General features: G+C 35.6%; 1 protein-coding gene across 4 annotated transcripts in view; it reads left to right on the forward strand.

Moving 5' to 3' along the window:
- Positions 1–24,721, forward strand: part of GSK3B (glycogen synthase kinase 3 beta) — a 301,800-nt gene that overhangs the window by 200,719 nt on the left and 76,360 nt on the right. For all 4 annotated transcript variants that reach the window (XM_004373653.1, XM_004373652.1, XM_023728841.1 and 1 more), the window contains one exon: positions 10,552–10,649. In XM_004373653.1, the coding sequence (XP_004373710.1) occupies positions 10,552–10,649 (98 nt within the window). The remainder of the gene's footprint in view (positions 1–10,551; positions 10,650–24,721) is intronic.

Consider the following 24,721-nt stretch of genomic DNA (forward strand, 5'->3'; position numbering starts at 1 on the left):
CATTTTCACAATGTTGAGTCTACCTATCCATGAGCATGATGTTTTCCATTTATGTAGATCTATTTTGGTTTCTTGCAGTAGTGTTCTGTAGTTTTCTTTGTATAGGTCTCTTACATCCCTGGTTTGATTTATTCCTAAGTATTTTATTTTTAAGGGGTATTATAAATGGTATTGTTTTCCTGATTTCCTGATTTCGTTCTCTTGGTTAGTGTATGGGAATCCAGCTGATTTTTGTATGTTTATCTTGTATCCTGCTAGTGTGGTGAATCTTTCCATTAGTTCCAGTAGTTTTCTCATGGAGTCTTTTGAGTTTTCTATATATAGTATATCATCTGCAAATGGGGACAGTTTTAACTCTTCCTTAGCAATTTGGATGCCCTTTATTTCTTTTTCTTTCCTAATTACACTAGCTAGGACTCTAGCACAGTGTTAAATGGGAGTGGTGATAAAGGATATCCTTGTCTTGTTCCTGTTCTCAAAGGGAATGTTTTCAGCTTTTCTCCATTAGGAATGATGTTGGCTGTTGGTTTTGTATGGATGCCCTTTATTATGTTGGGGAATTTCTCTTCTATACCTATTTAATTGAGAGTTTTTATCAGAAATGGTTGTTGGACTTTGTCAAATGCCTTTTCTACTTCGATTGAGATGATCATATGATTCTTTTATTTATGTGATTATGTTAATTGATTTTCTAATGTTGAATGGTCCTTGCATACTTAGTATGAATCCTACCTGGTCATGGTGTGTTATTTTTTTTGAAATGGTGCTGAATTCTGTTGGCTAAAATTTTGTTGAGAATTTTTGCATCTATATTCATGAGAGATATTGGTCTGTAATTTTCATTTTTGTGTTGTCTTTGCCTGGTTTTGGTATCAGGGTTGTGCTGGCTTCATGGAATGAATTTGGAAGTATCCTTTCCTTTTCTATATTCTGAAATAATTTGAGTAGTACTGGTGTAAGCTCTTCTCTGAATGTTTGATAGAATTCTCCAGTGAACCCTTCTGCACCAGGGCTTTTTTTGTTGTTGTTGGGAGGTTTTTTATTACCTTTTCAGTCTCTTCTCCTGTTATGGGTCTGTTTGGATTTTCAGCATCCATTTGTGATAGTTTGGGTAGGCAGTGTGTTTCTAGAAATATGTCCGTTTCCTCTAGATTTTCAAATTTGTTGGAGTATAGTTTTTCATAATACTTTGTTATGATCCTTTTTATTTCAGTTGGGTCTATTGTAATGTCCCACATTTCATTACTTATTTGAGTTATTTGCATCCTCTCCTATTTTTCTTTTGTCACATGACTAGAGGTTTGTCGATTTTGTTGATCCTTTCAAAGAACCAACTTTTGATTTTGTTGATTCTTTCTATTTATTTCATTTATTTCTTCTCTCATCTTTATTATTTTCTTCCTTCTGGTGGCTGTGGGCTTCTTTTGCGGTTCTCTTTCTATTTATTTGAGTTGTGTAGCTAATGTTTTGATTTTGTCCCTTCTTTTTTGATGTGTGCATCTATTGCTATAAATGGACCTCTGATCACTGTCATTGCTGTGTCCCAAAGGTTTTGGTATGATGTGTTTTCATTCTCATTTGATTCTAGGAATTTTTTGATTCCATCTCTAATTTCTTCTATTACCCAGTGATGTGTAAGCAGGGTGTTATTTAGTTTCCATGAGTTGATTTTTTTTCCTTGCTCTTTCTGTTGTTAATTTCTACTTTGATGGCGTTGTGATCAGAGAATATACTTTGTATTATCTCAGTGTTTTGGATTTTGTTGAGAGTTGCTTTTGTGGCCTAAGTGTGGTCTATTCTGGAGAACATTCCATGTGCGTTGGAAAAGAATGTGTACTTTGCAGCTGTTGGTGGAGTGTTCTGTATGTCTGTAAGGTCAAGTTGGCTGGTTGTGGCCATTATGTTCTGTATCTTTGTTAGGTTTCTTTCTAGATGTTCTGTTCTTTACCAAGAGTGATGTGTTGAAATATCCTACTATTATAGTGGAACTGTCAGTTTCTCTTTTCAGTGCTGTTAAAGTTTGTTTTATGTATTTTGGAGCCCTGTCATTGGTTGCATAGATATTTATTATGGTTATGTCTTCATGCTTGATTGTCCCTTTAATCATGATATAGTACCCTTCTCTTTTATGGTGGATTTTGTTTTAATGTCTGTTTTATCTGAGATTGGTATTGGCCCCTCCTGCTCTTTTTTTGGTGGCTGTTTGCTTGATATGTTTTTTTCCATCCTTTGATGTTCAGTAAGTTTATGTCTTTTTTTCTAAGGTGTGTCTCTTGTAGACAGCATATGGGTGGATCCTGTCTTTTTTATCCATTGTGTTACTCTGTCTCTTTATGGGCGCATTTAGGCCATTTACATTCAGTGTAATTATTGATAGATGTGGGTTTATTTTTGTCGTTTTGTGGTGCTTTTTTGTAATACTAATGATTTCTTTGTTCCTCTGACTCTCCTGTGCTGAATTTGTTTTTGTAGATTTTATTTTACTGAGACTTTGTTTTTCTTCTTTATTTTGATGAGTAGGTTTGTTAACTTTCTTTGTGGTTACCTTGAAATTCACCCTTATCTTCCTAAGTTTGAAGCAGTCTACTATTACTTGGTATCTCCTTGCCTTCCTCTCCATTAGACAGTTCTATACCTACACCGTTTATTCCCTCTTATTGTTCTGACATTGTCATTTGCAGATTAACCTGTCCGATTCCCTGTTGTAAATCTTTTGGTTTTGAATAGTCCTTGAGAGTTCATTTCCTAGGTTGGTATCTCACTGGTGCAATCTTGCATCCTAGATTCAGGCTGTCATCTATAGTTGTTTGTTCTCAAACTGAAGGACTCCCTTTAATAATTCTTGTAAGTTTCGTTTGGTTTTTACCTATTCCCTTACTTTCTGTGTATCTGGAAATGTCCCAATTTCGCCATCATATTTGAATGAGAGTTTTGCAGGATATGTTATTCTTGGTTGGCAGTTTTCTTTCTTTCAAGGTTTTGCATGTGTCATCCCATTGACTTCTTGCATGCATGGTTTCTGCCAAGTAATCAGAGCTTAGTCTTAGTCTTGTTTCCCCACTGTATGTGACTTTTTGTTTTTCTCAAGCTGCTCCCAGGATTCTTTCTATGTCTTTGGTTTTACGGATTGTGATTATGATATGCCTTGGTGATTTTCTTTTGGGGTCTGGCCTACATAGGGTTCATTGAACTTCTTCATTGGTCAGCTTTTCATCTTTCATTGTATTTGGGAAGTTTTCTGTTAGCAATTCTTAAATTATCTCTGTTTTTCTGTCCCCCTTCTCACCCCTGTTCTGGAACTCCGATCACTTGCAAATTTTTGCTTTTGATTATATCCCACATAATTCTTCTGGTTTCTTCGTTTTCTTTTGTCTGATTTTTCATCAAAGTTGTATCCAAGTGTTTGTCTTCAATTTCGCTAATCCTGTCTTCTGTTGTTTCCAACCTGCTCCTCAGCCCTTCTATGACAGAGTCCATTTCTGATACCTCTTTGTTTATCTTTTGGATTTCTGATTGTTGTTTTTGTATGATTTTTAGTTTATTTATTTATTTTGACATTTTTTCCTGTATTATTTTCCTGAATTCTTCATATTTTGTGTGTATTTTCTGTGCATTTGTCTGCCTTTTCCATGAATTTGTCTATTTTTTCCTCATTTTTGTCTGCTTTTTGCTTCAACTCTTAGATAGCTTTGAATATTAGAGATTTGAATTCCCTATCAGGTAGTTCTGGTGCCTTTTGTTCTACTGGAAAGTCATCTATTGTTTTATTTTGGACATCTACTGGAACCATCCTGTCCTGTTTTTTTATGTTTTGGTATTGTCTGCTGTCTTTGGGACATTCAGTAATGATTTTCTTTATTTTTTTTTGATTGGAGATTTGTTTCATCTTGCTTTTTTGTTTTATTTGGTTATGTCTGAGCAGGCAGGCTGTGCGTTCTTTATTGTTTGCTTGTCTGCGGGCACGATGGTTTTCACTTCCTTATCCAATGCGCAGTGCCAGTCTCACCTGTGGTGCAGCAGGGCAGGTCCAGCTGAAGGGGAGCGGCGGGGATAGATTGTTTGTGGTACATACTTGAGCCGACATGTTGAGCCGATGGTCAGTGCAGGGCAGGTTCTGTAGGTCCTGCCTATGCTGCTCAGGAGTGCAGTGTTCAGCACATGTTGTAGATAGTCAGGAGGGAGTTGGAGGAGGAGGTTGTGATGTGTGGAGCTAGGGTGGGTATGGAAGCGAGAGAAATAGGAGGAAAAAAAAGCGCTGAGGGATCTTGCTGTTGGAGTGGAGGGACAAGAAACCAAGAAATAGAGAAAAACAAAAAGGAAAAAAAATTATAAACTGTTCCCAGGGATCCCACTGGTGCAGCTGTGCAGACCTGGGAAGCGGCTCCCAAGCCACGCAGTACAGCCCAGCTAGAAGGGATGGAGACGATACACAGCGCCAGGTATTGAGGAGATAGGAAAAGAAGGTAAGTAGAAAGAGACAAAAAAAGAGCAATTAAAAAAATAAAAAGGAAAAAAGAAAGAGAAAACAAACAAACAAAGAGAAAAAGGAAGGAAAAAAAAAGCCCCCACAGATTCCACCAGCGTAGCCACACAGACTGTGGAAGCAGTTCCCCAGCTGAGCAGCGCTTCACTGTCTGTCAAGAAGAAGCAAAGATGGCACATGGAGTCAGGTGTTTCAGAGAAAGGAGGGGGAGGTGGAAAAAAGCAATATCAGCAACGAAGAAATGGCAGTGAAGAAGCCGGCCGGTGTGGGCGGGGTGAATCTGCAAGGCACGGAACCGGCAACTCCCGTGTTGTGGTTGTGGTCAGCTGGGAAGCAGCAGATCAGCTCACCAGGAAGCAGCAAATTGTCCTGCCAAGAAGCTGTGAATCGGCCTTCTGGGAAGACTAGAATCGACCAGCCGGCAGGTCTCAGATCAGCCAGCTGGGAAGCAGTGAAGATTGAATACAGGAAGGCAGGGTAGGGGTTGGAAAGTGTGTCTTGCTGGTTACTGGCTGCTCTGTCTCCTGTTGGGAACTCCGTGAATCTGCTTTCCTGTACTCCCTGCCCATCGATCTCCGACAGGAGTACAAGATGGTGGATCCGTGCTGTGTTCGCTGATTAGAGTCCTATGCTTGTAACTCTGCTTGCTCTCTGTTCTCTGTCAGTTTCTTATTCCATTTGGTGCTTGGTTGAGTTCTTTATCTCTTTATTTGACACTTATGGTTCCAGGATTGACGTTTGTCTCTGTTTTACTTGGTTTTTCGGGTCTTTGCTGTGGAGGGATGGCGTGTTGCTTCTGTCTATAGTGCCATCTTGGCTCCACCTCTCAATACATTTGTTTTTAACTTAGAATTTTAAATAAATCCTAATTATATCTCTTCCTTTCTTTTTTCTTTTCTCTCCCCCTCCCTCCCTCCAGAATACTGACTTCTGAGCTTGATCATTAGTAGGAAAATTTGCATTCATTAAAGTTATGATGAAAGGGATAGAATGACCTTATTGTTTACATTCTTACCATGCTGTTTAAATTGATGATTTAATTTCAAACAGCTTTTAAAAAAATCTGACTTTTTTATTAGTAGTTTGGCTAAACTCACCGATTCTGGTGAAGTCTTCACCAGATACGTTTAATGACAGAGGTAATTGAATAGAGACAGTTTGCTTCAATCTTCATTGTCCTCCTACCCTATTACTCTTTAACCCACTAGCTAGGAATAAGAAGAGAGAACATGATCATTTGGGCATGAATAGGAAGCTAAGTGGAGGTCAAAATTATTTTACTGTTACATATCATGTCCTTAAAGGGAATTCTTTAGCTCAAAAATAGAAACAAAAGCACACAAATTAGATTGTATGTATTACAAATAGAATTTCTTTCAAATAGATATAGATAACACACTATAACTTATAGTGTAGAAATTAACCAGAGACAGTTTATCTTCCTAGAGTAGGATCTGTGTTGTGACAGAAAGGTCACTTATAGTAGGATGGTCCTAAATTCTCCATAATTAAGCTAGAGCTGAAGTAATCTTAGGGGCATGTACTTACTTTGTGATTTTATGTCTTCATTTGGGAAGAATTCCATGTTTCATTTCAAGAGCTTTCTTCAGTCATCTTGCCCTCATTATGCCCATCTCTACCATCCTGCAGATATTTGATAAAAGTTAATTTTTCTGTGAACCAGGAGGTTAAGTTTCCTGAGCTATCATGGTCAAGATTATGCACCCATATAAGTCATCTGTGGAGCCCTCGTGACACAGTGCTTAAAAGCTCAGGCTGCTAACCAAAAGGTCGGCTGTTTGAATCTACCAGCTGCTCCTTGCAAACCCTATGGGGCAGTTCTACTCCGTCCTGTAGGTTTACTATGAGTTGAAATCAACTCAGTGGCAACGGGTTAAGTCATCTCTACCTGCATAAGAATGGGTAAGCCAATCTAGTTGTTACTACCAGAATGAATGGATAAATCCTTCAGTGGAAATTAGTGCATTCCAACTATATGGATTTTATTATCAGGTAGAAGATGAAGAAAATCATAAAGTGAGACCTGAACAAGTTAGCAGTTTATCTGGGTAGTATGGCAAGTATTAATGCAAAATTGTCATGGTGAAGATAATTTCCTGAATAGCAATCTTTTAACTAGTGTTTTGGTTTAAATTCATTTCTGATTATTTCCTAGAGAGATTTGACACAAGTTTTCTAAATAATTGGGAAGTTATAACTTATAGTGAATCTTAGAGCACTTTCCTAAGCAGTTTATTTGTATTTACCTATTTAAGCATCACAGCAATCCTTTGATATATAAGTACTACTATTATTTCCATTTTACAGATGAGGCAAGTGATTCTCAGAATAAATATCTTGTCTAAGGTCACACAGTCTCTTTTCCACTACAACCATGAGAAGCAGAATGTATCATATGTCAGTTAAATAATGTATAGTTTGTGTCTAGTAAGAATACCTTTCGTACGTATTCATGATCCAGTACAGAACATTGTTATTATCGTAAAGACCGTATCTGCAGGCAGTGAAGTCCAGTCCTTCAGATTTATTACAACTTTAATGAAGTCATTTAAGGAAGCTGCTGCTTTCCTTATTTCTCATCATCTTGTGTATGTTTCTTCTCCCTCAGTAAATGGCATCACCATCTATCCATTTAAACTAGAAGCCAAAGGATCACCTTTGATTCCTTCCTTTCTCACTGTCCACATTCAACACAAATCCTGTAATACATATTTCCAGCTTGCTTATTTCTATGCCCATTGACATCTAATTGTCTTTTACCTCAGTCTATGGCAGCAGCTTCTTAAATGGTCTCTCTGCATGCATGCTTCTTAATGTGGTCTGCTAGATTTTGCATGATTAGGCCACTTTCCTATACCTTCTGTCTCATCTAATACAAATTTTATTCTCTATGCTATATTCTAGTCTTACTGATCTTTCAGTGCCTTAATAAACCAAACTCCTGGTGCAGTTCTTTTGCTCATGCTTCTGTTACCTCCTTGAAAAGGAAGGTCCTGATCACTCCTTATAGGTAGAATTTTCAACACCTGTTTGTTTCCACCGTCGTGTTTAACACAGTTTTTAGTTTTTATCTGTTTCTTCTTCCTCCCTCCCACCATTAGCTCCATGAGGGCCAGAATCCTGTCTCATTCATTGTTATATCCCCAGATCCTTATACTGTAGCTTGTACAGAGAAGACACTCAGATACTGAATGGATTATTGGATGGATGGATTAATCGATTATGGCAAATAGATACAATTTGATAATAGGTAGTTAGATGAAATATGTTGTCATTTAAAACAAAGTGTGGTGGTCCATTCCATTCACTTTTGAAGAACTAACTATTCCATGCTCTGTACTGTGCCCAAAGCTCTGTGGGAAATATAAAAATATCATACTCCCCCTTAGGGAACTTAGTCATACATATGAAATAGGTAACAATATAAGTAAATATTTTAAAAATTAGAAAAAAATAAAATATGTGATCAGACCAGTAATCTCCAAACTTTTTTGTGAAGAGATTGCACATCCTATGTGTAAAAAAATTTTTAACACTTTTTCCCAGTGTACATTGTACGTATGTATACATGTAAATTCATATATTATATATATGTATATCATATATATTTGCTACTGCTGTCATTCTGTATATTACGATACAGTATAGTTTGCCTTTTTTTTTTAGGTAGAAAATAAATGTTGATAGATGTTTTAATATTTTATTCTCATACTTCAGTGGATCAGCATACTCCTCACTTTTTAAGCCCATTGGCATAGACAATTAATGATAGAAAAATTCTGAACAGGTGATTCTTCATTATTTATCACCAGTTATTGAGACTGCTGTATGACAGTGAGGCTACAATAATTACGTAAGGTTTCATAAAGCGATGCTTAAGCTGGGTTTTGAAGGATTATTAAGATGTGGATAGACAGAATCGGAAAGAACTTTCTATGATCGGGACCATTCTAAGTAATGCATGTTTGGTAACTGTCATAAAATAGAATTGTTAACTTCCTGTGATTTATCCCCAAAACCAGATAAAGTTAGGCTGAAAGGTTAAGATTTGACTTTTGACTAGGGGAGAGATTTGATGATAAGTAGCTCTTTATAAAAGTTCATTTTCTTTGCATTGTATAAGGTAGACCAAGAGAGATGACACAGTGAAGAATGGGAAACCAGATGAGAAGCTGTTGTAGTAAATCAAGTATGAAGGGATTGGGGCATGGGCTGGGATGTGTAGGAGAACTAATATTTATGGGAACAGGTTTGGTAAATGATTTTAAAGGAAAAAATAAAACACCAAACCAACCCCTCTACTGTAGAGTCAAAATTAGGAGAACTTGATCACTAATCTAAAAGTAAAATGAACAGCTGCTCCATTAAGAATCTTTTATGCATTTTTATTTGGCAACATTTTTAAAATCTACTTTAAAATGTTATATTTTTACAGAAGTCAGTGATACAGCTATTTCTAATAACTCCGGTTACTAAATAATACAACACAATAAGAGTTCTCTCTACTGTTTAATCTTTTTTCAATCCCTCTTGCAATAGTGTTGTTAAAGGTTGAAAATTTTGCATATTGATATGCTGGAACCGTCTTCAAAAATAATTCTGAATTTTTTGTAGTCTGTCATACTCTTATTACACCTGACAGATAGAAAATATCACTAAATATGGTAAAGTCCACTTTGAAATATTCATGGTCAAAACTAGCTTTTTTTTTTTCTTAGAATAACAGGAATTTATTTTCTCACAGTCCTGGAGGCCAGAGTCCAAAATTAGAGTGTCGGCTGTGTTGATTCCTTCTGAGGTTCTGAAGGAGAATCTGTTCGTTGCCTCTCTCCCAGCTTCTGGTGATGGCCGGTGATCCTTGGGGTTCCTTGGCTTGTAAAAATTAACTAGTTTTTAACAAGTGATATTTGCATTTTGTTACAAGAGGCTAGTCAGAGGCTCATACTGCAGTGCTGGTTGTGGTCTTACAATTTGTTAGGTATTGTTCAAAAACAGTTTTGTTTCAGGACCCCTTTTCACTATTAGTTATTGATGACTCCTAAGAGCTTTTGTTTATGTGGGTTGTATCTATTGATATTTACCATCTTAGAAATTAAAACTGGGGAAATTTTTAAATATTTATTTATCAATTCATTTTGACCTAATAAAACCCATTTCACAGTAACATTTTTTTTCAAAATAGCACATTTTATGAAAAATAACGATATTTTACAAAACAAAAAACTAGCAAGAAGAGCGGCATTGCATTACATTTTCGTAAATCTCTCTGACTTAATGGAAAACAGCTAGGTTCTCATATCTTCTGCATTTAATCTGTTGTGTTGTTTTGGTAAACTATATGAAGAATAGATAGTAGATAAACAAGTTAAATAGATTTTTTTTTAATGTAGAGAATAAGATAGATAATAGAGGTAAACCAGGACTATCCTGTGTAAGCCAGGATGTATGGTTACCCTAACTTTAAATTATTAAAAATAAAAGAATAAATAAGATTTTCTTTTTGGATTGAGGTTTTCCACTTTGACCTTAAAAGTGAATTATAATTTATGAAATAAAATATATTCCTCCATCTTTGCCATTTTTTGCTTTTAAAAATGATGATATATTTTAGCACATTTTTCTGTCACTCATATTACAACATAAAAGCCAGTCATTATAAATCTTAAAAATTTTCCTCAAAGTATGTTTAAGATCCTTTGTGTACTGGAGATTGAACACTTGTTTGCTCCTCCTCTACAGGCACCTGCTATTGTGTAAAAATATTGTCTTTGGCTTATTTTTCAGTATGATAAGTAGATAATCATGCCTCTGTTTTGCTATTATAATCCTCTGTCTTGTTAGTTGATGTTTGATACTAATGGACTACACTCTTTCTTGGAATATTCTTAGTGACCTTCTTTCCTCTTTTGTGAGTTTATACAGTCTTTTCTTGTGATATTTACTCTTTGTGATCAAAGTAAAATTAAAATATATATATACATCAAACATTTTTCCACTCAACTTAAGCTGTAAAGTATTAATAAGCTTTTTCTTTCTTTTCTCTTTAGATGTGTGGTCTGCAGGCTGTGTGTTGGCTGAACTGTTGCTAGGACAACCAATATTTCCAGGAGACAGTGGTGTGGATCAATTGGTGGAAATAATCAAGGTGAGAAGGTTGAATTTTAGAGTTAGAATTTTTGAGCTGGAAGGGCTTTGGGGGCTATTCTAAGAATACAGCACATACAGTCTCAACACACACATGTACCCTACCCCATCCTCCCCATGAGAAACTTAAAAAAGGAGAAAGTGATCCAAAGTCACATAGCATGTACAGCTTCTAACAGAGCAAAAATAGGATCTCAGCCTTTGGTCACTAATTGAGTTATTTTTCTGTTGTATGATACTGGAAAAGCTTTTGGATATCTCATGCAAGAAAGGGATATATCTCTTGTTTTAAAGTTCTTAAAACAAAATTAGACTACAAGGTCTCACTAAACTGTATGTAAACTGAATAAAAACAGGAGCTACATCTTTGCTCATTATGTACTCTGTGCTCCTACTGTTATGCTGAACACGTAAGAGATATTTGTACTTACTCAAATATGTAAATATTTATAAAACAAAAGAACGAATGCATGCATATATGAGTAGATAACTTATGGAAGCAGAATTTTGACTTATGGCTTTAACATGATTTTATTTATTAGGTCTGTGAACACTTTGACAAGTACCTGATTCAAAGTATTTTATCTTGGAATTAATATTGCCTCTTAGAACAGTAAAGCTGAGATTTTAGTAAAATTTTTAAATGTATTAATATTTGAGATCTTAAAGGAAACCCCTCCCCACTTTTTTTTAATCTAGTGTCTATATATTAGACCACTAGATTGGTTCATTATAAGATTTCAGTTTGACTAAAGCAGTGATATCTACTGTCTTTGAGGTTTAACTCTTGATTTCCTAAATACTTCATAAAGTTGTAAGATTGAAATTATCCTTAGAGGTCATGTAGTTCAATCTTCCATCTAATGAAAAAGCCTTCTTTTAGTTACGTTCCTAACAGATAAGATTTTCTAGTGTTTTCTCAAACACTTCCAGCATCACATCACTACTTTGGGATGCAGCCCATTCTGTATTTACAGCTTGAATTTAGTTTTCCTTATGAGCCGTAACTCCCAGGTAGCTTCCACCAATTGAACACGGGACTATTATCAAGTTATTTTTACATCCTTGTACTTGATTCTATAAAAATATGTTTTCTTTTGATCAAAGGGAAAAACCCAGTGTGTGATCAATGATCTTCCTTACTATCCATATAATTTCTTCTGATTTGGAACTAAGACCACTGTGATATTTCTGGTCTTTTTTGGGTGACCAACCATCTTTTAGCTTCAGACAGGACCTTTAACTTTTCTTCAGTAGCACTTTGCAAATAGTGCTTTTTTTTTTTTTCTTTCTTTTTTTTTTTTTTTTTAACAAATTAAGGGTTTCCGGCAACCCTGAGTCCAGCAAGTCTGTCGACACCATTTTTCCAACAGCACGTGCTAACTTTATGTCTCTGTATCACATTTTGGTAATTCCTGCAATATTTCAAACTTTTTCATTATTATTATATCTGTTAATGGTGATCTGTGATCAGTGATCTTTGATGTTACTATTGTAATTGTTTCGGAGGCGCCACAAACTGTGCCCATATAAGAAAATGTGTGAGTTCTGACTGCTCCACCGACCAGCTGTTCCCCCATCTCTGTCCCTCTTCTCGGGCCTCCCTGTTCCCTGAGACAGGACAGACAATATTGAAATTAGGCCAATTAATAACCCCTATGGTGGCCTATAAATGTTCAAGTGAAAGGAAGAGTTGCACATCTCTCACTTTATATCAAAAGCTACATAGGATTAAGCTTAGTGAGGAAGACGTGTCGAAAGCCAAGATGGATCAGAAGCTAGACTTCTTGTGCCAAACAGTTAGCCAGGTTGTGAATGGAAAAAAGGAAAAGTTGAAGGAAATCACAGTTGCTACTCTAGTGAATACACAAATGGTAAGAAAGCAACAAGGCCCTAACTCTCTTTAATTCTGTGAGGGCTGAGAGAGGTGAGGAAGCTACAGAAGAAAAGTTTGAAGCTAGCAGAAGTTAAGGAAAGAAGCCATTTCCATACATAAAAGTGCAAGGTGAAGCATCAGGTGCTGATGTAGAAGCTGCAGCAAGTTATCCAGATGATCTAGCGAAGCTAATTGTTGAAGGTGGTTACACTAAACAACAGATTTTCAATGTAGACGAAACAGCCTTATATTGGAAGAAGATGCCATCTAGGGCTTTCATAGCTAGAGAGAAGAAGTCAGTGCCTGGCTTCAAAGCTTCAAAGGACAGGCTGATTTTCTTGTTAGGGGCTAATACAGCTGGTGACTTTTATAAGTTGAAGCCATTGCCCATTTACCATTCCAAAAATCCTCAGACCCTTAAGAATTATGCTAAATCTTCTAAAGCCTAGATGATAGCACATCTGTTTACGACATGGTTAACTGAATGTTTTAAGCCCACTGTTGAGACCTACTTCTTAGAAAGTTACTGCTCGTTGACAATGCATCTGGTCACCCAAGTGCTCTGAGGGAGATGTACAAAGAGATTCGTATTGTTTTCATGTCTGCTAACACAATACTCATTCTGCATCCCATGGATCAAGGAGTAATTTTGACTTTCAAGTCTTATTATTTAAGAAATACATTTCCTAAGGCTATAGCTGCCATCAGTAGTGATTCCTCTGATGGATCTGGGCAAAGTAAATTGAAAGCCTTCTGGAAAGGACTCACCATTCCGGATGCCGATAAGAACATTCGTGACTCATGGAAGGTCAAAATATCAACATTAACAGGAGTTTAAAAGAAGTTGATTGCTACCCTCATGGATGACTTTGAGGGGTTCAAGACTTCAGTGGAGGGAGTAACTGCAGATGTGGTGGACGTAGCAAGAGAACTAGAATTAGAAGTGGAGCCTGAAGATGTGACTGAATTGCTGCGATCTCATGATAAAACTTCAACGGATGAGAAGTTGCTTCTTATGGATGAGCAAAGAAAGTGGTTTCTTGAGATGGAATTTACTCCTGGTGAAGATGCTGTGAACATTGTTGAAATGACAACAAAAGATTTGGAATATTTTATAAACTTAGTTGATAAAGCAGTGGCAAGGTTTGAGACGATTGACTCCAATTTTGAAAGAAGTTCTGCTGCGGGTAAAATGCCATCAAACAGCATGGCATGCTACACAGAAATCTTCCGTGGAAGGAAGAGTCAATTGATGCAGCAGACTTCATTGTCTTATATTATAAGAAGTTGCCACAGCCTTCAGCAACCACCACCCTGATCAGTCAGCAGCCATCAACATCAAGGCAAGACCCTGCACCAGCAGAAAGGTTACGACTTGCTGAAGGCTCAGATAGATGATGGTTAGCATTTTTTAGCAATAAAGTATTTCTGAATTAAGGTATGTACATTGTTTTTTTAGACATAATGCTATTGCACTCTTAATAGACTACAGTATAGTGTAAACATAACTTTTATATGCACTGGGAAACCAAAAAATTGATGCAACTCTCTTTATCATGGTATTTGCTTTTTGTGATGATGTGGAACCAAACCAGAGAAACCTCCAAGGTATGCTTGTACTTCCTTCCTGATTTCTATACTACAGTCAAATACATTTGAATAGTTTGTTCCCTTTGTTTTCTAACAGCCTGTGTACTTCCCCTTGTTTAAATTAATGCTCCAGTACAGGAGTTGGCGAACTTTTTCTGTGAAGGGCTAGATAGCAAGATATTTTAGGTTTTGTAGGCCAAGAGACAAAAATCAAGGATATTGTGCAGATATATAACAAAAGAAAAAGTGAATTTCCATGAAAATTTTATTGATGAAATTCAAAATATAACTATTGAGTACAATTTTTTGTAATACATATCTACTCATGAGTAGAATGAAATCCTCTTTTGGAGGGGCATAACGTTTCTCTTAATTGAGGTTCAAAGTTTGTGCTCCTTATTATCAAATTGATTGCAAATGACCATCTGTAAAAACCAATTCTTGTTTCATGGGTTCTACAGAAACAGAGAGTGAGTCGTCGTTTGCTGACCCCTGCTGTAGTACAACCACTCAGCCTTTTTTGTATTCCCTGGCTTTCACTTGATGTACTTGAGCTCACCGTACTACAGTTCTCTGGGCATATTACCAGTCATTTGACATACTATGTTTAGCTCATTAGAATTGTATCACTTCTCTGTGGATTTTAGTATTTTGTGATGACTGATTCTGTTTGTCATTAATTTTAGTTAATTCATACATAATACAAATGAAATTCCTCAGGAAGCTAAGTGGATATCTGTGATAAGTCCTTAGGGTATATGCCTGTCATCATACCTTATAAACCTTTAAGTCTAGAGATTGTTTTGCACCACTTATTGTCAGTCCTTGTAATTCTGTTTTCTGCTAATATTGGTTTGTGCTATCACTTAATAGACATTCGTAAAAACTGTTAGTTGGTTATTGATGTAAAAGAATTTATTTTTCCATAGGGCTTATTTGTTGCAGGTTGTTCCACTATCAATTTGTAGTAGTAGTTCAACTCTGTAACAAAACACTCTTGTCCTTGTATGTGTCATCTTGCATTTGTACTTAAGGTACATAGTCATTACCCTGCTGTAGTTCCAAGATTACTGTCTATAGATATTTTGATGATAAGAGATAATGGAATTAGAAGTGTTCCCAAGCATCCCAGGGCACTTTGGGATATCCAGCTTCTGGGTCCCTTTTACATTCTGGAGCATGGCTGTCCAAAATAGATGGACTGTCAGTACCATTTTGCCACCTGTTTGGAAGTGTGAAGTTATACGCTACATGGAGGTTAAATGACACCATAGGGCATATGTGTGTATGTTAATATAGCTCTAAATCTTGTTGATCCTATTATTGCTAATATTATTTCCTTATATATTGAGTATATAAGTTTCACTGAATTAAAAATTTGTAACTAATCTTGATGTAACGGTTCCAGTTTTTCTGATCTAAGTTGTAAATTGGAAAAGTGGAATTGTGCAAGTTTGCTTTCAAAGATAAATGTTATTAGGATATTTTATATTTTAAACAAATATTGTTGTGTGCTGCTTAGCACAGCTGCAGGAATGTATTTGAGCTTTTCATGAAAGGTGGTCTCATAGGTACCTGCTCCAGTTCTCAAGGTTTCGAACTAATAATCGTGAGCTTTAGCCTTTATGAGAACTAGGGAATCCATGTTAATCTGTCCTTTTCTGCTCTCTTTTAATTTTCTCCTTTGAAAACCGCATGGGGATTCCTCTGGAGTATCTGAGGGTAGCTGACCCCCAGTAAAACAGATACTCTTCTCTCTGAACGTGAGTTTAAGCAAAAGTGAAAATGGGTAATCAACAAGCTTCATGAATTTTATGCATGGCTGACATGCTCATTATTTTGCTTGTTGTTATATTTTAATATCTCAGGATGCCAAAATAATTTTCCAATAAAGTATTGAATTGCATTAAGCTGCTAGACTATTGTTCATTCATGAATTTGAATTTACGTGGGAATTAGTAAGAAAAGTTAGCGTGTATGTTGTGTATGTTGTTTATTAAATGTTATATGGCTCTCAGCTGCCCATGCCAATAATTTTGAAGTATGAATAACACAGAATTGTATAAATTAAGTAAACTTTGTTTCATTCTAGCTAACCTTTTAAATCTGCCTCCATATCTTCTAGTAAGGTACGACTCAGAACTTTGACCAAAGGTTTTTATAAAATATTCAGAATAAAATTAAAGTATGTTATCTTCAGAATAAATTAAAAATATAAAACAGCAGAATTGAAAGTCATGAAAAATCATTTCTAAGCTTGAAGAACATTTAACTTTCTGAGGTTGATTTCTTGCACAGGATTATCAGGTCAGCATTTCAATATGTCAGTTAACCTCTGCATATTAAGAAAATGCTTTTCAAAGCCTTTATAAAAAGAGAAATACTGTTAGGGCCTTATTATGTAATTTTCTTCTTAAATTCTTCTTTAACATAGACCTCATAATAAGCTCAGGAAATATCTGACGTGGTTCCAGATGCATGGTGAAAAATAAAACATTTTGGGAGATCCTCTACCAGGAATTTTGTAAACATAAATTCACTGACAAAGCATCGTCCTTTGCATCTTTGCCATCAGTCATAGCAGTGGGGTTATTAAGAAAAGAGAGTCCTCTGAAGGCTTGTGTAACCTTGGAGAAGGTAGTGTTTTTTTTTTTATGACAATTACTTGTTTTATAATTACAGCGATATTATGTACTTAGTGCAGAGGACTAAGAAAATACACACAGCCATACAGATACAAAGAAAAGAACAAAAGCAACAGCTTAGTGTTCTGGCACATCATGAAAAAATAACTTCTGTTAATTTGGTATACATTTTTTCTGTGAATATAAATGTTTAATCAAAAATGCCATCTTACTATTTTATAGATTTTTTTACTGAACAATTATATTATCTATGTCAAGAATTAATTTTCAACTAAGTCATTTTTTTAATGACTACATAGGCTCCATTGCATGATTATATTCTCATTTACATGATTCATTCTAAAAAGAATTCTATTGTTAAGATAAGGTGATATATTACTACCTTTGAAAAGAAATTTGCATGGTTCATTTGGCTTCTCAATTAAATATTTGATAGTTAACTTTCTTATATAAATGACAAATGTCCCCAAAATTCTCAAAAGGAATGAATTTTAAGCAATTTGTGAATTTCTGGACCTGAAAGTACTGTAGGTTTTCCTAATAGTTTCTCTTTCCTCCCTCCAAATTTTAAAACACAAGTTTCAAGTAAGGAAGATCAGCTTATGTCCAGAGTTCAGTTTCTGGATTAAAATATCACAAAACTAAAAGCTTCAAAGAAGCCAACCATTTTGTAGAATTTACAGTTTTAAATGTATTAATATTCCTAAAGATATACTGTTATTTATTCAACAAACATTTACTTAAGCTCTAGTAATAATTCGACCACTGCTTTCCAGTGGAAGAGTTTTCAGGCAGAATTAGTCAAAGTCCCACCTCTTGATGATAGAATTTCAGAATAGTTTCTATAGTTTTAGTAGCTAGCCTTTTAAATTTGGATGTATCTATTCTAGAAAAGCCTGACATTAAACATACAAACGTTAAGCATATAGATCTATTCTAAAAAAACCTGACATTATATATATACCCATTGCTGTCAAGTCATTTCCAACTCACAGTGGCCCTACAGGACAGGGTAGAACTGCCCCATAGAGTTTCCTAGGCTGTAATCTTTACTGAAGCAGACTGTTGTATCTTTCTCTTGTGAAGCAGCTGGTGGATTCAAACTGCTGACTTTTTGGTTAGCAGCCGAACTCTTAACCACTGTGCCACCAGGGCTCTAATATGCTGCATATATAACCTATAACACCTATGTCTTGACAGTCATACTAGCGTATGTATGTGCTGTATTTTCTATAGTTATTTTAATGTAAACTTTCCCTACTTACAAATAAAAAGTTTGCCTTGTAACAGTGTATGCCTCAACTCATAGGCAGCAGCATCCAATCGCATGTATCACACATCTTTGGAGTGTTGTAGCATTATCACTCTGTTTAACTTTCTTTCAAAAATATTAATGTGAAGTGCATCACGGCTCCCAAATGCACCAACACTCACACTAGTGATAACAGCAGCAAGAGACAAAGGAGAAGTATCAATTTGGAAATGAAACAAAAGGTATCGCATATAGCTTTGCTAAGTATATACACCTATTCCTCACTCATCAACTATCTTGTTATCCAACATTTCTCATTTACGACCATAGTAAAAAGTCTACTGTCTGACTAATTTGCACATTAATGACATACATGTGGCAGTAATGAGTGCTGAGGTGCGAGGCAAGAGTAACGCTGGCTGTGACAGTTAAGGTTATTTGTCAGCTTGCCTGGGTCATGATTCTCAGTTGGTAGTTACACAGTGCTGTAATTTGGCGGTTATATAATAATATAATTTGGCAGTTATGTGATGATACAGTCATCCTTTATTTTGTGATCTGATGTGATGATCGTCCATCTTCGTGTAACGCCAGTTTTCAATAACGACCTGATCTTCAGAACCTAACCATGTTGATAAGTGAGGAGCAGGTGTAATACAGTGTTTGCACAATGTACAAATCACATAACTTCGTTTTTCACAGAACGTATCATGGACGTTAAGCTATGATTATGATGCTTTCAAATGCTTTATGCTAGAATCTTTTGTTAGCAAGCAAATAAACAGTTATATGGAGTTAAGAGAGCCGTGTTTTGTTATAGATATGTGTCTAAATAATTGTTTTCTTCATCTTTTAATTTGATTGATGGTTGTTTGCAGTATAATTTAGACCGAGAGATCAGTAATTACCTGGCTCCTCAGAATTCTACATTTTCAAATATTGGCAAGCTACTGTTAATCATACAAGCTGCTGCTCAGTAAGACTTTCCTCTGTACCAGGCATGGGGCTAAGCACATTACATACATTACCACATTTCTTCCTTACTACTAATTCTAGGAAGTATTATTGGTACCATTTTGAGGAGGGGTGGTGTTTTAGGAGGGTTTCATCTTTAGCTAAATTAACGTTCTCTACTCATGGAATTCTGTAGTCTGGGGAAAACAGTGTGATCCTTAATGTCAACTTGATATCCAGAATCCATTGAGTCATATTTTTATATGTCTGCTATTAAAACAATGTGACCACAAACTGAAGGAAGCAGCCCCCCAGATCTTACTGTAATGAATATACCAGTCGGGTTGAGGCGTCTTTGAATTAGCTCGGCTACTAACTAAAAAGTTGGCAGTTCGAATCCACCAGCTGCTCCTTGGAAGCCCTGTGGGGCAGTTCTGCTCTCTCCTGTTGGGTTGCTATGAGTCACAATCAACTTGACGACAATGAGTTTGGTTTCTTTTGGAAAGTAATCAAGGTTATAATGATGGATTCCTTTGCTTTCAAGTATAGTTGAACCTTGTTTTCACCATCTTGTTTAGAAAAAGTCTTAGATTTTCAGTTATCTTGTGCTCTCGGATTTTTGAGTGCCTGCACACGCTTCCTCTATTTTCTCCTGGCTTAACATTTTCACTGTTAAACATCTTTTAGACAGAAGTCTAAGATACTAAATAAGGGTTTAATGCATTGAAAATATTTTTTTTGTCATTTTTTTTTTAATGACTCTACAGTAGATCTTCGCCAACATGCATTTTGAGTTTAAAACTGGTGATGGTTTTGTGCTTGTGTGTTATAAATCTCTTGTGTTATTAACAGACTTCAGAGACCACATATCAAACTTACTTGTATATTCTTTTTCCACTCCCTAGAACATGTAAGTACACCCCATTACACCTTGTGGTTCAGGTTTTTACTTGTAAATATATATTCACAAAATATTTATTGATCATGTTAGTTGCTTAATTTGTTCTTGTTATTAATTAACTTATTCTATGTTTAATATTAACTAGAACAGCAGATCTTAATAGCTTTTTGATCATAGACCACTTTGAAAATCTGATAATAGCGATCAACTCTTTCACCCAGAAAAATGCATATATGCCAGGATTTTGCATAACATTTCTGGTGATTCACGGACCTTCTGAAGCTTATCCAGGAACCCCAGGTTAAATACTTATACTAGTGCAAGAGACTGTAGTTACGCTTGATAGTAACTGTCTGCAGTAAGTAGGTGTTAAACAGACAATATGATATCAACATTTTTAAAATAAGTGAATAAGTAAAACCCGTTGCCATTGAGTCAATTCTGATTCATAACAACCCAATAGGACATAGTAGAACTGCCCCTTAGTGTTTCCAAGGAGTGGCTGATGGATTCAAACTGCTGACCTTTTGCTTAGTAGCCGTATGTCTTAACCACTGTGCCACCAGGGCTCCACGTAAGTAAAGGAGGTATTAAAAGAATAATTGCTCTACTGCATCTTTAATATAATATTTCCATAGACATTAGTTTTAATGTATTGCTATTAAATTTTACTGGGTGTGTAGCAACTTACTCACACTTTATAAATCTCTATACACTTACAGGTTTGTGTGCCCATGCATGGAAAAGTGATTTCCTGGCAGTTTGACCCAGTTTAGCTTTTAAGTTGCAATAATGGCATCCACTCGAAATTATTACTTTCTCCAAGATAAGTAGCAAAAATATTTACTGTCTCAGTTGCTGATAGGTGTTTTATTTATTTAAAAAAACAAAAACAAAACCTTTTTCACAAAAATTGAAGTTTCATGACATTGACACCTCAAAACTGAGTTACAGGTAGTAATATTTTAGGACCTGAGTTAAAAGACCATCCGTGTGATTACTTTTCTTAGGATATAGTACTCTTTACTTATCAATTACAGATTGTTCTGCACAGTTGCATTTTGAGTTCTGTTGTTTATTTGTTAATTTCAGGGCACTGGTTTAATGCATTGGTTTTCTTTGTAGTAATCTATAAAATATATAAAGGGGCAGTTATAAGGAGGGATAGGGACAAAAATCTATCAGGTTGGAAACATTCATATTCTAGACCATGATTTCAAGACCTCTGTTTTACTAAGGAATCTCTGCTTCCTTTTGCAGCAAGGTTAAAGATTTTAGAGAGCAATGATTCTTAACAGTTGGGAAGTAGAAAAAATATAAACTGGAATCTTGTTAGGGGGCGTTTAGCAGGGCATTTATAGCTTAGAAAAGCGTAGTGGATGCTATTTCATATTTATAAATCAAAATTTTTATTATTTTATTCACACATAAGATAGAAGGAAACGTGACAAAATCTTAGCTTATGGTACTACAAAGAGCTATAGTGTTAGTGGTTCTCGAAGCAAGAGCTGATGACATGTATGGGGCTCAAAAGGGGGTGTGGTTTTTTAAAGTTCAGGAATATAGTGCTTTTTTTTAAAAAAAAAAAAAAAACCCAAGGGATTTTTACATACCCCCTTTCTATTTTCTATTCCTTCATCCTCACACATACCCTTTGACTGAGATTCACCTAGAAAATAGATCTTTTGACTCCTGTGAATCTGTATCATTCAAAAGAATGGCTTGTATGCTTTATATCAGAATAATCGTTAATGTTATGCTTTTTAATCAGAATAGTTACCTTTTAGGGGAAGGAGGAGACTTGTTTCCAAGTATAAAATTTTATTTAAGAAGAGAATGTGGGCCAAAACAGTCTTGAAAAAGAAAAAAGTTGGAAGGCTTACACTTCCCCTTTTCAAAACTTAATACACAGCTGTGGTAATTAAGGCAGGGTACTGGCATAAAGATAGCCGTATATATTAATGGAATAGAATTCAAAGTCCAGAAATAAACCCTTACATTTTTGGTAAATAGATTTTCAACAGGGGTGTTGAGACAATACAGTAGTGGAAAGAATAGTTTTTCCAACATATGTAAAAGAATGAAGCTGGACTCAAATGTTCGTAGTATACCATAAACAAAAATTAACTCAATATAGATCAAAGTCCTAAATATAGGAGCCAGAACTATAAAACTCTCAGAAGGAAAGTCTTCATGGTTAGGCAGTGGTTTCGTAGCTATGACACAAAAGTATAAGCAATAAATTAGACTTTACTAAAATTAGAAAAACTTTGTACTTCAGAGGAAATGAAGAAAGTGAAAAGAATCAAGAATTAAAAGATTGGTTTAAATATAGAAAAATAAATTTCAAGGTAACCGCAAAGGGAGCTAACAAACCAACCCATCAAAATAAAAAAGAAGAAAAACAAAAAGACTCAGCAAACACAAAATCAACAATGATGAAAATACATAAAGAAAAAGAACTCTGCACAGATGAAGCAGAACAAAGAAACTGTCAACACCACAAAAATACATCAAAATGAGAATAAATTTATAAATTCATACCTATCAATAATTACACTGAATGTAAGTGGCCTAAGTGCACCAGTAAAGAGACAGAAGATGGCAGAATGGATTAAAAAAACACAGTCTGTCTATATGCTGCCTACAAGAAATAGACACAAAGAAATAAACTAAACTCAAGGATGGAAAAAAATATATCAAGCAAACAACAACCAAAAAAGAACAGGAGTGGCAATATTAATCTCTGACAAAATAGACTTTAAAGAAAAATCCACCATGAGGATAAGGAAGGACATTATATAATAATTAAAGGGCCAATACATCAGGACAACATAACCGTAATAAATGTAGACGCACCAACGACAGGGCTCAAAAATACATAAAACAAACTCTAACAACATTGAAAACAAATAGACAGCTCTACAATAATAGTAGGAGTCTTAAATACACCACTTTCGGTGAAGGACAGAATATCTACAAAGAAACTCAATAAAGATATGGAAGATCTCAATGCCACAGTCAGTCAACTTGACCTCATAGACATATACAGAAGTCTCGACCAAACAGCAGCAAAGTACACATTCTTTTCCAACACACATGGAACGTTCTCCAGAATAGACCACATTTTAGGCCACAAAACAAGCCGTAACAGAATCCAAAATATCGAAATAATACAAAGCATCGTTACTAATCATAATGCCGTAAAAGTTGAAATCAACAACAGAAACAGCAACGGAAAAAAATCAAATGCATGGAAACTGAACAACACCTTGCTTAAAAACTACTGGGTTATAGAAGAAATCAAGGACAGAATAAAGAAATTCACAGAATCAAATAAGAATGAAAACATATCTTACCAAAACCTTTAGGGCACAGCAACAGCAGGGCTTGGAGGTCAGTTTATAGCAATAATGCAGACATCCAAAAAGAAAAAAGGGCCAAAATCAAGACATTAACCCTACAACTCAAACAAATAGAAGCAGCCAAAGAAGCCCACAAGATAGAAATAATAAAGATTAGAGCAGAAATAAATAAAATAGAGAATAGAAAAACAATTGAAAGAGTTAAGAAGACCAAGAGTTGGTTCTTCAAAAGATCAACAAAATCAAGAAACCATTGGCCAAACTGACAAAAGAAAAACAGGAGAGGAAGCAAATAACCCGAATAAGAAGCGAGATGAGTGATACCGCATCAGACCCAACTGAAATAAAAAGAATCATAACAGAATACTATGAAAAATTATACTCCAACAAATTTGAAAACCTAGAGGAAATGAACAAATTTCTACAAATACACTACCTACCTAAACTAACACAAACTGAGGTAGAAAAACTAAATAAGCCCATAACAACAGAAGAGATGGGAGGGGTAATTAAAACAACTCCCAACAAAAAAGCAGTCCTGGCCCATATGCCTTCACTGGAGAATTCTACCAAACTTCCAGCAAAGAGTTAACACCAGCACTTGTAAAGGTATTTCAGAGCAGAAAAAAGGAAGGAATACTCCTGAACTCATTCTATGAAGCCAGCAGAACCCTGATACCAAAGCTAGGCAAAGACACCACAAGGAAAAGAATATTACAGACTAATATCCCTCATGAACATAGATGCAAAAATCCTCAACAAAATTCTAGCTGATAGAATTCAACAGCATATCAAAAAAATATTACCTCATGTCCAAGTGGGATTCATACCAGCTATGCATGGATGGTTCGACATTAGAAAATCAGTCAGCGTAATCCACTACATAAATAAAATAAAACCTCATGATCTTATTAATTGATGCAGAAAAGGCATTTGACAAAGTCCAACACCTATTCCTGATAAAAACTCTCAGCAAAATAGGAACAGAAGGAAAATTCCTCAACATAATAAAGGACTTCTATCCAAAGCCAACAGCCAACGTCATTCTCAGTGGAGACTGAAAGTATTCCCCTTGAGAACAAGAACCAGACAAGGATGCCCTGGGTCACCACTCACAGTCAAGATTGTGCTGGAGGGCCTAGCCAGAGCAATAAGGCAAGAAAAAGAAAGGACATCCAGATTGGTAAGGAAGAAGTAAAAGTATCCCTGTTTGCAGATGCTATGCTCTTATACACAGAAAACCCCAAAATATCCACAAGAAAGCTACTGGAACTAATAGAAGATTTCAGCAAAGTAGCAGGGTACAAGATTAACATACAAAAATCAGTAGGATTGCTGTACACCAACAAAGAGAACTTCAAAAAGGACATCACCAAAGCAATACCATTTACAGTAGCCTCCAAAAAGATAAAGTACTTCGGAATAAACCTAACCAGGGATGTAAAAGTCCTATACAAAGAAAACTACGAAACAGTACTGCAGGAAACCAA

Source organism: Trichechus manatus, unplaced genomic scaffold, assembly GCF_000243295.1.
Source record: "Trichechus manatus latirostris isolate Lorelei unplaced genomic scaffold, TriManLat1.0 scaffold00026, whole genome shotgun sequence".
NCBI lineage: Eukaryota > Metazoa > Chordata > Mammalia > Sirenia > Trichechidae > Trichechus > Trichechus manatus.